Raw genomic sequence first — 17,258 nt, 5'->3', positions numbered from 1 at the left:
GAGGAATGGAAGTAGTGATTTGTGCTGCATAAATGTGTTTTAATTTCCGATGACATTCTAGACTGAATTTTCTCATTGAAATATTTGGTCTTTGAAATATTTGGTATATTGTGGTCAACTTCTCCGATTCAGTTGTTAGATGTCAAGTCCTCTTTTTCAGAGGTTGATACAATTTTTCTCTTTTCCTCTTTAAATTCTCTAGGTCACTCAGGAATGGAACAGTATCGGGTTCGAGGAGCCAGATAGTAACTGCATAGCTATTGCAAGAATAACAGAGGTAATTAGTAGTAATCCACAAAGTTATGAAAAGCTGCAGTCGAGAAAAGAAACAAAGAGGCTATTTTTTTGTTAGCTACATTCAAGAAGTACCTGAACTGATATAGTTTTTAAACCAAGATGACATATTTTTTAAACCAAGATTGAGTATTGATGTGTGGTGTATTAGTAGTAGGATGTTATTTGTGATGATATCAATTTCATCGATCCAGGCACATTTGCTTGTGTAATCTCTTCAGAGAATGTAATAATGTACATAATTATATGAATCACGCACTAAGCGCAAGTCCCCGTCCAACTGTGCAGGTGCTACGTACTCAATGTGAGTGGTCAGGTGATATCTTTGTCAGGTGATATCATTAGGAGTGTTAGCTCAGTGGTTAACGCCGGTGCCTTCCAATCATAAGGTCCCGAGTTCGAGTCACTCCAAGATTAATGTATGTCGTCCAGTTACAGAGTTGTTGACAATTGACAATTCATAATCATGGACGTTAAATATGAATCTAAGTAGACTGACTTTGAGAGCTTGCGGCTTTGATAAGCCAATGATGGCTCCTTTGGGAGTTCCTGCTTGCAGGAGGATCTAAAATGCATACATACATTCTTGGTTAACTTGTGACAGACTCAATGACTAGGTATTTAATTGAAGTCATACTAATCCTCGTCGACAATGAATTTTCAGGATTCTGTGGGGCAGACAGTTTTCTTACAGCTTGTTGGGTAAATTTTGGTGTAACTTTTTGAGGTTATTCCTTGCTTATATCCCATAGCTATTACATCATTAGCTTCACTATCATTAACTCTCAGTATTGAGTAATACTAAGATGGTTTGATAAAATATTTGAACAAACACACATAAAAAAAAAGAAGCTCTTTGAATGGAGACTTCATATTCTAGCCATTATGGTTGGTTTACAGGATGGAGAGAACCGGCCCACCTCTTAAGTTTAAACAGCTTTAACAAACTGATTGAACCTTATTTGAAATGAAATATCAAGGAGTAATCCAGTTGTGTTGCTTTGGAATTTTATGACCCACCATTACCATAAAAATAAAAAAAATAAGTGTAAAAAGTTTTAAATTTAAGAAATATTTACATCTATAAATTATCACAAATTCGTCATTTAATACTAATCACTCTCCACCTCATGATATTTCTCATCTTCATTCCTCCCAGGCTATATGCGAAGGTGCAAAGCTCTATGCTCTACAGATTCACTCTCGACTTGAAGAAAGTGGATTCTATCGAACAAGTCCCGACCAGACCTTTGACATCAAGGACAAAGTATGTGCAATATCTCTCAAATATCTCATTTCCCATCAGTTAGTTTTCCCTTCTGCCAATGCCCCCCCACAACCCCCCTCCCTACCCCCTCCCTGAAGTTTTGTGCTCTCGGTGCTGGTACCTCACATTCATTCACTTCTCAGGTTAGGAAAGGGAGCAAAACAGTTAGCATGATCAATATATATATGAAGGACATTTTATGCATAAAATATCAGATGATGAGTTCAACTTTTCATCCCTGTTCCTTTATTTCCAACCAGTTGTGCATTACTTTAAACAACATCGAACATGTGCGGGTGTACCTGGACACGCTGCCGAACCTCCTAGAATGGGAGAAAAATATAGAACTGTTTGTGAAACAGCACAGCAACCCCGAGGCTGGCAAACTGACCCTGTCGACATTCCAGAGGCTGACGGCCAGAGCCAGTGAGCACGTGAGGATGATGTCCAGCGTCCTGGAGAGGAACATTGCAGAGAAGATGTGTCAGGAGGTGTTAAAGTACATGAAGAAGGTTACAGATCCTGCAAAGAAATCAAAAGAGGAGGTAAAAAATATAAGCTCTTGAAATCACTTCTGGTTTCTGAACTTTGTGTAGAATTGAAATATGTGGTGTGATGTTGTTATTGTTGTTTTTAAGATGTCATTCTATATTTTCATTCTTCGCTAAGGTGCCATTCTACTTTGGTCTGTTCTATTCTAAGGATACCAGTCTTATTCCTGCTCTTTTGCTAAGGTGCCATTCTACCTTGCTTGCACCGTTCTATTCTAAGGATGACAGTCTATATTCCTGCTCTTTTGCTAAGGTGCCATCCTTCCTTGAGCTGTTCTATTCTAACTATGCCAGTCTATATTCCTGCTCTTTGCTAAGGTACCATTCTACTTTGGGTTGTTCTATTCTAAGGATGCCAGTCTATATTTCACCCGTCTCGCTAAGATGCCTCCATTGATTTATTCTTGCCTCTCTTTCTCTGCTAGGTTCTTGATAGCATGATGGAGTACATTGACGATAACCTGGGTACCCTCTACAAACAACTCTTAGCACAACTGTTCCCCAGACTCACCCTGGCTCTCTGGGAGGGTCTCATCAGACTAATAGCTCGTCTCATGAAAGTCGGCAAGCCGCCAGATTATTACGAAGAACTGCGAGAGGTAAATGTTAATTGGAACTGTGGAACTGTACATTGGTCTAGTAATGATCATATAACCCTCATCTCATGGCCATGTTGTAGAGTATGTGGAGTTCTGTAGCACAGTCTAGTTGGCATCATGATGGACTCAGCAAACATATAAAGTTAGGTATTGGGATGAGATGCTTGTTCAACAACTACATTTTCAAAAGAAGAAGGCACAATAAAAATATCAATAATGACATCTTTTTTATTGGGGAGGGTGGGGGGGATAGATGGAAATAACCAATTTTCACCACAACACAAGACCACAACATGACAAATATAGTTTCTGTTCAAGCAAATTTGAAAGAGATGTTATGGTACAGTAGCAACCTGTGATTTCATTCTCACTAAGTTATAGGATGGAAATGAAACTGTCAGAATTATAGCTTCCATTTTCTAAGAATGTTTTAAATTATAATTTGCTTTCCTGCTCAGAGTTTAAACTGCTTGGAGGGATACTTCCACAGTCCCGCCATCAAGTTAGACGACACCAAGACCAAGACGGAAGAATACCACACCCTGGTAGCCCAGCTGGACATAAACTCCCTGAGCTCCGAGAGGTTGATGTTACAGTACTGCACGGACATGTCAAAGGACGTCAGACGACCGGAGGAGAGTATTGGCATCATCAACGTCAAGATCGCTTGCAAGGAGCAACCAGACGGTGATACCACGATTGTCGTCAAAGGTGAGGCAAGGGGAACGATGGGCCGGTAGTCATTTGTTGTGCTTTGTAAAAAATGGGAAAAAGAATTGATTATCATTATTATGGATGGTGTCAAAGATCTCTCATCTGTTGGGTTAGTAAAGTGTATTGTCGTAACTCGATTCTGTAGATTTCAAAAAGTGAAGGGACTTTGTGAAGTGAAGTTCGTTGAGGTTTATCCGATAGTATGGTAACCTGAGTCGGTGCCGTAAGTCATGTCTTGATGATAACACCCAATGAATCAACTTGAAAATTGAAGTGGCTTGATGTTACAACTCTGGTGGTAGCGTAGGAGGGAGGGGGAGGGGGAGAGGGAGGGGAGGAAATAATAGCATAGTGGGAAAAGCCTTTATTTTTTAAGAAAAGAGGGGTATGAATGTGGTTGAGGTTGATGCTTATCATCTTTGGGGGAGGGGGGATGGAAAGGGGGATGAAATCAAACTGAAGAATGGCATCAACATTGTAGGAACCAGGAGAGAGGGAGGGAGTCTCAGCAGGGATGTATATTTGCAAAAAGGCCTTTAGTGTAGCAGGAAAGTAGATGAAGTTGGTGGTCATATTGTGTTCATCATAATTTTTCATCCCTTTAATAATCTAGCATTTTATATTTTGTTCTTCTTTGTTAATTTCAGTTTGTAATGCTTCTGACTTACCAGGAATGGATAGATCAGGTGAGATAACCGTTTAGAAACATCGACCCCCCTTCCCACCCCCCTGCCCCCACCATACCTTGTTAAATATATCGCTCTAGTATCCTCACGACACCTGATTTCGACTAGCGTTATAATCAACTTCCTTTTCTTCTGATGATATAGGTTCCACCTCTGGGACAAAAAATATGAATAACAAAGTTGCAAATGCTTTAAACCTTCAGCTATATAGATGAAACCCCATCATCTCAATATTTTTATTTGTTAACCATTTTTCAATTTTTTGGGGGCAGGTCTCAGCGATCCGTTCGTGACAGTAGAAGTCTGCCCCGAGACGACCATGTACAAGTCCAAGATATTCAAAACGGCAGTTCATTCGCAGACGTTGGATCCAGAGTTCAACGAGACTTTCACTTTGTAAGTAATTAATTCGTTCGTTCCCGATACTGGTCTTGATACTACAGAGAAATAAAAAAAATTAATAAATTTGGGACGGGGGCTTTCACACTGTAATTATTACACTGCACGTGGCAAGCATGGTTGCTGAATCGCTGCCTTTTGTGCAGACGGTAACAGTCTTATAGCGGCTGTTCTTTTACATAGTCACTCCAGTACTAAATGATCAAATTTCTGGGTACAATCATTTTTTTTCCATTATTTCTCCTAGTACAAGAAGACACACTCACACACACCTAAAGTTATATTTATTGATGGGGTGTTATAATAGTGCTTGCATATCACAGTACCTTAATCATTTTGCAAAACCACTCTCTCAATTCATTCCATCCCCCCCCACTCCCCTCACCTACCCCCACTTCACCACTCAGTACAAGTAAAACACCTTGTCTGTTACCATATTGGTTCCACACTACAGAATGCTACCAATTCTTGAAAACCACTTTCTCAATGTCATCTCCCCCATCCCCTGGTCCAAATGTGGCACTTGAAGTAATATCTGTTGTAATCATAGGTTTCCACACCACCAGTACTTCAAACATTCTTGCAAACCACTTTCTGAATTCCATCCCTTGCCCTTTCCTCTCCCTCTCCCCCTCCCCTCCCCATCCCCCTCCCAACCATCTGTAGTACAAATACACCACCTGAAGTAACATATTGACAGAAAGTGTGTTATCAAAGTGATTCCACACAACAGTATTCTAACAATTCTAGTAAAACCATTTCTTACCCCCATTTCCCTCTCCAGTACAAATATACCACCTGAAGTAACATATTGACAGAAAGTGTGTTCTCAGAGTGATTCCACACAACAGTATTCTAACCATTCTAGTAAAACAATTTTTTTTCCATTCCCCTCTCCAGTACAAATATACCACCTGAAGTAACATATTGACAGAAAGTGTGTTATCAAAGTGATTCCACACAACAGTATTCTAACAATTCTAGTAAAACCATTTCTTACCCCCATTTCCCTCTCCAGTACAAATATACCACCTGAAGTAACATATTGACAGAAAGTGTGTTATCAAAGTGATTCCACACAACAGTATTCTAACAATTCTAGTAAAACCATTTCTTACCCCCATTTCCCTCTCCAGTACAAATATACCACCTGAAGTAACATATTGACAGAAAGTGTGTTCTCAGAGTGATTCCACACAGCAGTATTCTAACCATTCTAGTAAAACCATTTTGTTTTTCCATACCCCTCTCCAGTACAAATATACCACCTCAAGTTACATATTGACAGAAAGTGTGTTCTCAAAGTGATTCCACACAACAGTATTCTAACCATTCTAGTAAAACCATTTTTTTTTTTCATTCCCCTCTCCAGTACAAATATACCACCTGAAGTAACATATTGACAGAAAGTGTGTTATCAAAGTGATTCCACACAACAGTATTCTAACCATTCTAGTAAAACCATGTTTTTTCATTCCCCTCTCCAGTACAAATATACCACCTGAAGTAACATATTGACAGAAAGTGTGTTATCAAAGTGATTCCACACAACAGTATTCTAACCATTCTAGTAAAACCATGTTTTTTCATTCCCCTCTCCAGTACAAATATACCACCTGAAGTAACATATTGACAGAAAGTGTGTTCTCAGAGTGATTTCCACACATCAGTATTCTAACCATTCTAGTAAAACCTTTTTTTTTCATTCCCCCTCTCCAGTACAAATATACCACCTGAAGTAACATATTGACAGAAAGTGTGTTATCAAAGTGATTCCGCACGACAGTATTCTAACCATTCTAGTAAAACCATTTCTTACCCCCATTCCCCTCTCCAGTACAAATATACCACCTGAAGTAACATATTGACAGAAAGTGTGTTATCAAAGTGATTCCACACAACAGTATTCTAACAATTCTAGTAAAACCATTTCTTACCCCCATTTCCCTCTCCAGTACAAATATACCACCTGAAGTAACATATTGACAGAAAGTGTGTTATCAAAGTGATTCCACACAACAGTATTCTAACAATTCTAGTAAAACCATTTCTTACCCCCATTTCCCTCTCCAGTACAAATATACCACCTGAAGTAACATATTGACAGAAAGTGTGTTCTCAGAGTGATTCCACACAGCAGTATTCTAACCATTCTAGTAAAACCATTTTGTTTTTCCATACCCCTCTCCAGTACAAATATACCACCTCAAGTTACATATTGACAGAAAGTGTGTTCTCAAAGTGATTCCACACAACAGTATTCTAACCATTCTAGTAAAACCATTTTTTTTTTTCATTCCCCTCTCCAGTACAAATATACCACCTGAAGTAACATATTGACAGAAAGTGTGTTATCAAAGTGATTCCACACAACAGTATTCTAACCATTCTAGTAAAACCATGTTTTTTCATTCCCCTCTCCAGTACAAATATACCACCTGAAGTAACATATTGACAGAAAGTGTGTTATCAAAGTGATTCCACACAACAGTATTCTAACCATTCTAGTAAAACCATGTTTTTTCATTCCCCTCTCCAGTACAAATATACCACCTGAAGTAACATATTGACAGAAAGTGTGTTCTCAGAGTGATTTCCACACATCAGTATTCTAACCATTCTAGTAAAACCTTTTTTTTTCATTCCCCCTCTCCAGTACAAATATACCACCTGAAGTAACATATTGACAGAAAGTGTGTTATCAAAGTGATTCCGCACGACAGTATTCTAACCATTCTAGTAAAACCATTTCTTACCCCCATTTCCCTCTCCAGTACAAATATACCACCTGAAGTAACATATTGACAGAAAGTGTGTTATCAAAGTGATTCCACACAACAGTATTCTAACCATTCTAGTAAAACCATTTCTTACCCCCATTTCCCTCTCCAGTACAAATATACCACCTGAAGTAACATATTGACAGAAAATGTGTTATCAAAGTGGTTCCACACAACAGTATTCTAACCATTCTAGTAAAACCATTTTTTTTTCATTCCCCTCTCCAGTACAAATATACCACCTGAAGTAACATATTGACAGAAAGTGTGTTATCAAAGTGATTCCACACAACAGTATTCTAACCATTCTAGTAAAACCATGTTTTTTCATTCCCCTCTCCAGTACAAATATACCACCTGAAGTAACATATTGACAGAAAGTGTGTTCTCAGAGTGATTTCCACACATCAGTATTCTAACCATTCTAGTAAAACCTTTTTTTTTCATTCCCCCTCTCCAGTACAAATATACCACCTGAAGTAACATATTGACAGAAAGTGTGTTATCAAAGTGATTCCGCACGACAGTATTCTAACCATTCTAGTAAAACCATTTCTTACCCCCATTTCCCTCTCCAGTACAAATATACCACCTGAAGTAACATATTGACAGAAAGTGTGTTATCAAAGTGATTCCACACAACAGTTTTCTAACCATTCTAGTAAAACCATTTCTTACCCCCATTTCCCTCTCCAGTACAAATATACCACCTGAAGTAACATATTGACAGAAAATGTGTTATCAAAGTGGTTTCCACACAACAGTATTCTAACCATTCTAGTAAAACCATTTTTTTTTCATTCCCCTCTCCAGTACAAATATACCACCTGAAGTAACATATTGACAGAAAGTGTGTTATCAAAGTGTTTCCACACAACAGTATTCTAACCATTCTAGTAAAACCATGTTTTTTCATTCCCCTCTCCAGTACAAATATACCACCTGAAGTAACATATTGACAGAAAGTTTGTTATCAAATTGATTCCACACAACAGTATTCTAACCATTCTAGTAAAACCATTTTTCCCCCATTCCCCCTCTCCAGTACAAATATACCACCTGAAGTAATTAGTCTGGACGGAATGACGGTCATCCTTTCCATCTACGACCACGACATCCTGTGGAAGGACGATTTCATCGGTGAGGCTTTCCTGAGCGTGTCCAGCGCCAGACGTCTGGAGGAGAATCAGTCCATTGACCACTGTCCGGCGATCATGCTGACCCTGAGGAGACCCAAGGAACAAGAGGGACCATTCAAGGTATTAAGATAATATCACTTTGTTTTATACCAAGTTTTGGATGAAAACTTATTTTATGATAAGCTCAGCCATGTTTTTTTTAATGTGTGAAAGTAAGTTGGCCTGACGTTTCGATCCTAGCATGATCTTTTTCAAGGGCTCAATGACAATACTTTTTTTTTTTAAGTGTGATTTCAAGTAGGAAACAGGCTGTGGGAAAAGTAATATTAAACAAAATTTAACTTTTCTTTTCTATCACCTTTTTTAAAAATATGAATAATACAGTAATTATCAACTATGAAGAGAGTCTGAGTCAATAAAATGTTGAAACAGAATTAAAATTGTAATGAGAGAAAAAAGTGTTAGCAAATGAATTTCCAGTTTGGCTAAGACTCGATAGGCTTTGTTAAATTTGTCCACCAATTGCTAAAAAAGCCTGGTTGCCTGTTTAATGTCCTCCGGCTCTTTGCATTCTTTGTAGATCCTTCAGGCGAGATCGAAATGGGAGAAGTACACCAGACAGTTCATGGCTCAACGGCTGAAGGCCATCCAGAATCAGAAGAAACGGACGGATACGCCCAAAGAGAAGCTCTCTCACCGACTCCGATCTAGTCTGTATTTAGGGTGAAATAGAAATGCAACTGTATTCTAGGGACTAGATTGGGGGGGGTGGGGAGAGGGATCTGGGAAGGGGGAACAAAAGCCCAGGCTCCCTATTATGAAATTGTTTGGCACAAAACCGTCACCTCAAAACGAGCTAAGTGATGGAAAAAGTTTGCAGGCTGTGTACATAGGCATTCCTTGCACTATTTATCAATGTTTTCTTATGCAATGCAATGTCTTTCAGCAGTCATTTCTGTATCTACCAATGCTTGTTTTTCCTGGATCCCGTCATTTGATAAAATCGTGGCCCTGTCGATTTGGTTGCAACGGTTAACAGGAGAGGCTGGATACCATGGTCCCACAGCCAATGACAATAGGGGCTGGAGGCTATGGTCCCACAGCCCCTGACAACTGGGGCTGGGGGGCCATGTCCCACGACAGTTTACAGAAATATGTTTTCCATGCTTTGCCACCATAAAGGGCAATTTATTCTCTCTGACCCTTCTAAAGGTATCAATGAATTGGTCTGTTTGTTTTATCTAAGTTTATTAAAGTGGCCATGCAGTAAGTGAGGGCAGTATACTGAAACTATGGGTATATATATACATATAGTCCATCATCGATCCCACCAATGTTTTTCTTTATGTGTGTGTATTACCAGCAAAAAGATATAGGCTTAGATAGTCTTAGTACCCAGCAATGTGAAATCATTAGTTCCTCTGTTTAGAACTTTCTGCTGATTTAGCAGACCTCAAGACTTTGAAATAGCAAGCAGTATCACCCTTCAGGTTTATTGTTTGAACAAAAACTCGGTGACGTTACTATCTTTCATTCATGTTCAACATTTGTTGAAGAAATTTTGTCGTGAGAGGTTATTCACTGTACATACATTCCAATTTTACTAAGACATTTTTTAAAAACGTAAATTAAAGCTTTCAGACGTATATTTAAATTTATGTTAGTGAGATACAGTTTTGTTGCTGCCTCTTCTAACAAAAAAAAAAACAAAAAAAATTAAAGATGAAGGCAATTGGTGTGCAGAAAGTGGGTTGCTGCATCATACATTTTCCATCCTTAAAGGCATTGAAGACTCTCCCCAAACCACGTGCGGCCATCTGAAAAAGTTAACTTTCCGTTGCTTGCAACTGACGTTCTTTTCGTGTCGCTACAAAAACATTACAGTATAGTAATGAAACCTGATACCTTGTTATCTGTAGCTGGAACTGAGATGTCCATCGCTGTATCGTTTGTACACTGTGCTGTGGGTATTGACCGCAGCTGTTTGTACTGACTGTACACTAGTGTCTAATTACCGATGGTAGCAAGCTGTGTGTGTGTATTTTCTGGCATTGATGGTGGTGTCTAACACTTCTGTTACACCGCATTCGAAAACTAGCTCAGATTACTGGCATTAGACGTTTCTTTTTTTGCGAGTCTTCACACCCTTTAAAGAATCCTTGCTACATCTATGTAAACTTGACTATAATCTACAGGAAACTTCTTAAGTTTTAAATATTACTGAAGTAATTGTTGAGGTGGTTGTTCCTAGTTTAATGAAAGTGGCAATTCATAATGTACTTGATCCTAAAAGAGGGTCCATCCGGGGGGAGGGGGGGGGTTATAGGTAGGGGATCAAGTTCAAGGGGCATTGTGTTCTGTGACTGCCATCGTAGGGGACAGTCCACAAAATTATCTCCCAAAAAGTTTCTAATAAAATGGATCCTCTTCCAATTCCTACAAAAAGTCGAATATGTACCCTTTTTTTTTACTTTTTCTTAACAACATTTCTTTTTAAATTTTCAATAACCTGGCACTTTTTTATGAGTTTTATTCAATTTCCCAACAAAGGGGCACTTTTTATATTACAAAAGGGCATTTTAAATTACCATAATGGAAAAGGGGCATTTTTGGGGGTAAAAAATAGGCACTTTGTAGTTATGAATAGGTGCACTTTTGAGGATTTGAATCAACCATGAGGGAGGGGGATTGGGGAAGGAGGGGGGTGGGTTGGGTGACATGCCTCTCAGTAAAAATGGGGCTTTGGGTGACATGCCCCTAACTAAAAATATGTTATGTAAGCAACTGTAACAGACTTTTACAACAACAGGATAAAAAATTCACTAAATTTTAGTAAACAATAGGGCAGTTTACATTTCTAGTCGGTCTTTGCCATCCATAAAGATATGTTTATGTAGTAAAATCTAAGAGAAAATATATTTCGTACGCATAATTAAAACTCTTTGCCAAACATATGATCATATTTTTTTTTTTTAAATCTACATTGGGTATTACATATCTTGAAATTAAATTTCCCACCTGTCAAATTTTATATTTTTGTTTCATATTTTCTTTTTTTTGATATGAAACTGTTGGTTCATTAATTTATAGGTACTTGCCTGATATGGAACAGCATTCCATGCACCCCTTCCCATGGTGCAGGCCTGCAATCTAAAACCTTAGATTGAATTACTTTTCCTTTTATTTTCATTCAACAAGAAAAAGGGCTGTGAGAGGTTGCTTGTTTGCTCAAGTCGTTTCCTGTTATCTAATATGTTACATGATTGATCCAGGTTTCTACCAGGAAGAGAAAGGAATGGAGGGGGTGGGGGGGGAAGTGAGGTAGGCTTAGGGGCTTTGTACAATATTTTAAAGGTTCTTGCAAAACTTTACGATATTTAAACTTTTGTTTTATGCCATTTTGTTTTTCAATAATTACTTTGAAAGAAAGATGTCTGCATCTTCGTTTTAATAAATAAAAATTCTCTTCTTATCCATCACTTGTTCTTGTTTCTTAAATATTTGTACGATTGCCCCCCCCCCCCACACGAAGTTATATTTTCCTGCTGTTGTTTCTGATCTGTCCTGACTAAAATCGAAATTGTTGGAAGAAAACCAGCATTACACTTCTTTGCAATGACTTACCAGTTTGTTGAATAGAATTTGAGAACAGACTCTTTGAAAAGCTTAACAAGGAAATTAAAAAAAAAGACCATCCCCAATTGGTAATAAAATCCCTCCTCTTCACCCCTCTTCCCCTTTACCTTTCTCGCACTCAATTTCCTAAGTTTGTGGACAATCGGTTTGTTCTCCGATTTTCCCTTCGAGCTTATCTTGTATACCGCCCTCTATTTTCCTCATATTTACCACGTATGAAATTGTATTTGTTTATTTGGAAGAAGGTCAGATTATATTTAAGCAAAGAATTGTTGAGAAGTAATTTTCAATGTAATGCAATATATCGTGCCGATTGGATCCATTCTTCCATTTCTCCATGCATTTGTTGTTTTGCGAAAGTTTATTTGTCAATGTTAAAATCAGGATGTGTTCTCAGATAATGCATGACACAACAAACAAACCAGCTAGTGTACCATCATAAACAAGACCGTTTATTTACCAAACAAACCAATTAGGCGTCTCATAAAAAGCGAAACAACCGAGGGTTACCGAGAAGATGTGAGCCGTCTGATTAAAGTGGAAAGGCTCATGAAATTATCCCAAACCCCAATCAGATTATCAAACTTATAGGGTCGCTATATAAAGCCCATTAATTACCACCTTCATTCCCCTTCCCCTACATATTCCTAAACCTAACTGCCGCTATCTTTACACTTATAAAGTTTAAGACTGGCAATTGGGAGACCCATGGTCAATTTTCAAAAGTTCTTTCCGCTCAGTAATGTAACGTTTCTCCATTCTATGTGAGACTTAATAATTCGGACGTATATTAAAGAGCTAACCCTTACCTTTGAAAAGATTAACTAGCAATTGAAACTAATTAGATGCAACACTATTGTACATTGATGAGGCATGTATCCTTAACGTAGGATATAGTTTATACCCCTTCCCTCCCCTTCCCACCGAGCCCACCCCCCCCCCAATACCTAGACAACTTAATCTCTTTCCGGTCTCTCGCTATATACAAGAGACAAAGGTCCCGCATATAAATAAACCACTGACTGTTGAGCCGCAAAGGAACCTACCAGAGACGTGCTAAATACTACGACAATGGATCTAAGCTACCTTACAATGAAAGTATAGTATTGTGTAGCCAAGAATTTATCTTCTCTACAACTGAATAAATCACTTAGCGTGAATACACTAGAAGACCAATGAATAAACACAGTAATTATTTTCCACCACCTGCAGAACTTTGTTGTACGCGACGGTTACTGGCTAAACTAAAAATCTTTCAGTGGCGGAGTATTATATGCCTATGCCATCATTTCGACCGGTGCCTTTATCCATAGAATGCAGTACACGTCGAAATCTAAAAGCAACCATCTGCAATACAAAACCTCTCTAACCCTTTCCGGCCAAAAATCAATATTTACAGAGTTAATCTTACCCTTTCTTAGACTGGATCTTCCTCTTGTGGATCAGTCGAGCAGATCGTGGTAAAAAAATTTAACTCAAGCTTTCGATACCGATACGAAAGCAAACAATAAAACACAGATTGCAAATGATGGTGAACTAAGATAGTAAAGTGATGTCCACGATTTCGAGGGTACAGAAACTTCATTCTCAAGTCGAAACCTGAGATGGAGATAAAACGATAGCAAGACAAAAAGCAACTCAGCGCTAGATAGCTCGAACCTAAAGCAGCTGGTTACATTTTCAGTCGTTTTTCTATCGTATTTTCGAACCGACATAATATATTGATGCCTATTGTGCCTATATATACCTGTGTGTATACACTAAAGCCGAATCAAAACCAATCAGTTTCTATATAGAAATCCCTGTGGATAAACAACTCCCCAAATATCCCAAATATTTAAAGACAATTTAATTCCGTTTGGGATATATCACTGTATATTATTATGTGTGGCTTTCTTTTTGTCAGTTCGAGATATCACATGTCCTACCAGGAGGTAAAACATTTCCCCCCCCCCCTTATTTCGTTTTGAACAATTTATTTGCTCAGCTAATAAATAGCAGCCAATTGGAATTTTTTCTTTTCTTTCCAAAACTCCATCCATGCACGCTTTCATATATGAGGTATCTAACCTACCCTTTGTTTGCATAATAGAATCGGAGTTAAAGCCGATATTGTCGTTACCTGCTAAGCTAAATAGATAGATCAATTAGCTGCAACTCTTCGTTCTGAATGACAAAAGGAGAAGAAGAGGGGAAGGGGGGGGGCACAGACTTCGCACAGAACACCACTCAGGCAACTACCGTAACACAGTAAGAGTCAGGTACTTTAGAGATGATTTTACACACTTGTTAGTATTAATTTGTCTAAGTTAAAGACAACAGGAATTTTCAGCGCTAGTAAGGTTTCTATAGGTGTGTCGGATTTCAAAATGTTTAGCTTTACAAAATGTGAAATATCTGAAATGCTTCTTTAAGGCTAAATTACCACGATGGTGACGTCGGCTCCTATAGATGTAAGCCTAAATGTTAAAAGTGAAATTATTGTTTGATAAATCTGATAACTCGATCAAAAATGTTGTTTTATGATCATAATGAAAAACAGAGCACCCTTGGCAGATGACATCCAACACCATTTGTGTTTGACAAGGGCGTAGGAACCGGGGGGCTGGGGGGGGGGCGCTAGCCCCCAGTGAAAAATATGGGGGGCGGAAGTATCATTCCGCCCCCCCCCCGCTCCGCGAGTCAGAAAACCCCTTTTTCATTTCTAAATGAGAAAAAAATCTCATTTGGAGCACCAAATTGCATCTATAAGGCCAGGTGAAAATGCAAAATTATTTACAAAATGGATTGGGTGTTGAAGTATGCTATATTGCACCAAATTGCATCTGAGGCCACCTGGAAATGCAAAAAAATTCCAAAGGGGAGGGGGACACCCCCTCCCCTTAGACCCCTCACCCCGGCCGGTCATCAGTCTTCAGCCCCCCCCCCACTCAAAAGTACCTTCCTACGCCACTGGTGTTTGACATATTTGTACTACCTTATAAATGTGTCATTTGATTTGGGGCAATAAAAGAAAGTCTTGTTTTCCTATTCGGTTTTGTGTTGCATCTGAGGAACTGACCGACGAGAGGCCTGTTTGGTTAGATTAAGTAGTCCAGCCATTTTAATTGATGATCTTCAGGTGTTTAAAAGGGTCATGATTTCTCAAAACTTTAAAGGTGTATAGAATTATAAACCGCTTTGGTAGCAGGGATGTTTTGTAAAGTTGTACAGCATATCAACTTAAAATGTAGTCAAAAGAGTATAACTGCATTTTTCCAGAACTGAAGCTGTTGCGCGCTTCGCACGCATTGCACTCGCGTTAAATGAATTTGACGTTATACAAAGATGAAGTATTAAAATAACTGAGGTTTTGGAGAACACTTTTTGGAGGGCATTGTTCACAACAAATGTGACCGTCATGTATAGCTATGTTTCCCGCTGTTTTGACTTTTTCATTTTTTTGGGACTTTACTATATTTGGAGAATGCTAGTCCTATGTGCTAAACAATGGCATATAGCCTACGTCACATATAGGCTACATAGAATAATTGTCTCATAAACACCCATCTTGAGTTAAGTTGGGCCTTGAAACTCGTTTGGATTGAGCAGGTTCGGAACGATAGTAGAGGAGAAAGGGATACCGGAGAGAGTAGGGATAACGGAGGGACAACATCAGAGGGGCACTTTCTCATTCCACAATCACCACTCGTTATGCTATAAAGCGATACACACCTGCCATATCACTTAAATATATATGATGTGTTAGTATGCCTATCAATACTATTTCTTGAGATTGTTTATTGTTAACCATGCTACAAAAAGATATAGGATGCCATTTTAGAAATAGCATGTACAGACCAAAAATGAATAATTAAAATAAAATATTAAATTAAGAAAGGCTTAAGATATCCAAAGATAAGATATCCATCATTAAAGGGGCACATTTTGTTTGCCAGGAGGGCACATTTGATATTTTGGAAAAAAAAGTGGGAAGGGGTGGGCACGTGCCCGCAGTACCCCTCCCCGGCTCCTGCCCTCCTGTGGCTATGTAAAGCGCAAATTTGGGAAATGTTTCAAAGAAAGACAAAGGGCCGCTCAAACTAATGAAATGTGATTTATGCATGCCTTCGTATCAATTACATTTCTAATTGTCATCTTCACTTATTTGTATTTTATATACTTATGTTTTTCTTCATCTAACCGACCATATCACAGGCAGCACTGTGGAGGTTGTGTTTTTCCCTGTAAATCTCTAAACTGCGGTACAGTATTCATAGTGTGTGGTGGGATGTGCATAGCAACAGCTGTGCATAGTGTGCAAATCTGCGGTTTCTATTGAACAAAGCGGGAGGTATTTGCCATGGGACTCAAACTTTCGATTTTATTTCTCTATCCCGTTCAAAAGAAATGCCGCAAATGAGTAAAGGATTTGGGTTAGCGTGTGATGTGTACGACAACTGATATCTGCGAAGCTGAATATAGTGACCCATGGAGCTATAAACAGAGTGACCTTAGTGCAATTCTTATGGAACAGTTAGTTCTTTAACACCGACATTGGACCGGGCATTGGCTAAAGCTCCTGGCAAATTTCTTTTAGCAATGATTTCCACGCGGCCCATGGTGGCACCACGTACGGAAGGTAATTTCAACACTCCATTGGTATTGGTCTAACTACTCCACCCCCCTCCCCCCTCCCCCTTCACCCTAACCTTGTGTCAAGACAGTCCCTGATTGAGTGGAAGGATTCATGGAGGAGGGGAGTAGCCAGGGACGTAGCCAGAGGGGGAGGGGAACAACTGGAGCGGTGGCCCCCTCCCTTGAGTACCCCCCCCCCCAAATAAAATTTAGCTAAAAGCAGGAACTATCATAAAAGCACACATTTCAGGTTGAAGCTTCCATAACAACTCCCTGGTTGAAGAAAGCTATGCGACTATTCTCAATCTCTCCCCTGAAAGTTCGTCTGCTACGTAATACAATACTCTTATTATTGTTTATTTTCTCCAACGTGGGAGGCATTTTGGCCAAAAATTTCTTTTTTTTTACATCATGGCGCTCCGGTGTAATAATGCTCCCTTAATGAGAAGTACCCTTTTTAAAATTCTGCCCCTTCAAATGTCTGGCTACGTCCCTAGGAGTAGCACACCCTTTTAGCCATGGCTGCCTTCGTCCCAAGCTCCCCACCCCCCACCACCTCAGAAGTGTATGTGGTTG

The 17,258-nt window shown here is 39.0% G+C and overlaps 1 protein-coding gene across 5 annotated transcripts in view; it reads left to right on the top strand.

The window, feature by feature from the left end:
* The window catches only part of LOC139981476 (protein unc-13 homolog D-like), a 46,292-nt gene extending 34,391 nt beyond the window's left edge, over nucleotides 1-11,901 (top strand). For all 5 annotated transcript variants that reach the window (XM_071993887.1, XM_071993886.1, XM_071993889.1 and 2 more), the window contains 9 exons: nucleotides 203-277; nucleotides 1,454-1,561; nucleotides 1,822-2,106; nucleotides 2,538-2,711; nucleotides 3,170-3,422; nucleotides 4,073-4,111; nucleotides 4,384-4,507; nucleotides 8,336-8,549; nucleotides 9,010-11,901. In XM_071993887.1, coding sequence (XP_071849988.1) covers nucleotides 203-277; nucleotides 1,454-1,561; nucleotides 1,822-2,106; nucleotides 2,538-2,711; nucleotides 3,170-3,422; nucleotides 4,073-4,111; nucleotides 4,384-4,507; nucleotides 8,336-8,549; nucleotides 9,010-9,156 — 1,419 coding nt within the window. In that variant the 3' untranslated portion in view covers nucleotides 9,157-11,901. The remainder of the gene's footprint in view (nucleotides 1-202; nucleotides 278-1,453; nucleotides 1,562-1,821; nucleotides 2,107-2,537; nucleotides 2,712-3,169; nucleotides 3,423-4,072; nucleotides 4,112-4,383; nucleotides 4,508-8,335; nucleotides 8,550-9,009) is intronic.
* The last annotated feature ends 5,357 nt before the right edge of the window (nucleotides 11,902-17,258 follow it).

This window comes from Apostichopus japonicus, chromosome 15, assembly GCF_037975245.1.
Source record: "Apostichopus japonicus isolate 1M-3 chromosome 15, ASM3797524v1, whole genome shotgun sequence".
NCBI classification, from domain to species: Eukaryota; Metazoa; Echinodermata; class Holothuroidea; order Aspidochirotida; family Stichopodidae; genus Apostichopus; species Apostichopus japonicus.
The sequence above is the reverse complement of the archived record's forward strand: the minus strand, read 5'-3'. Positions and strand labels throughout refer to the sequence as shown.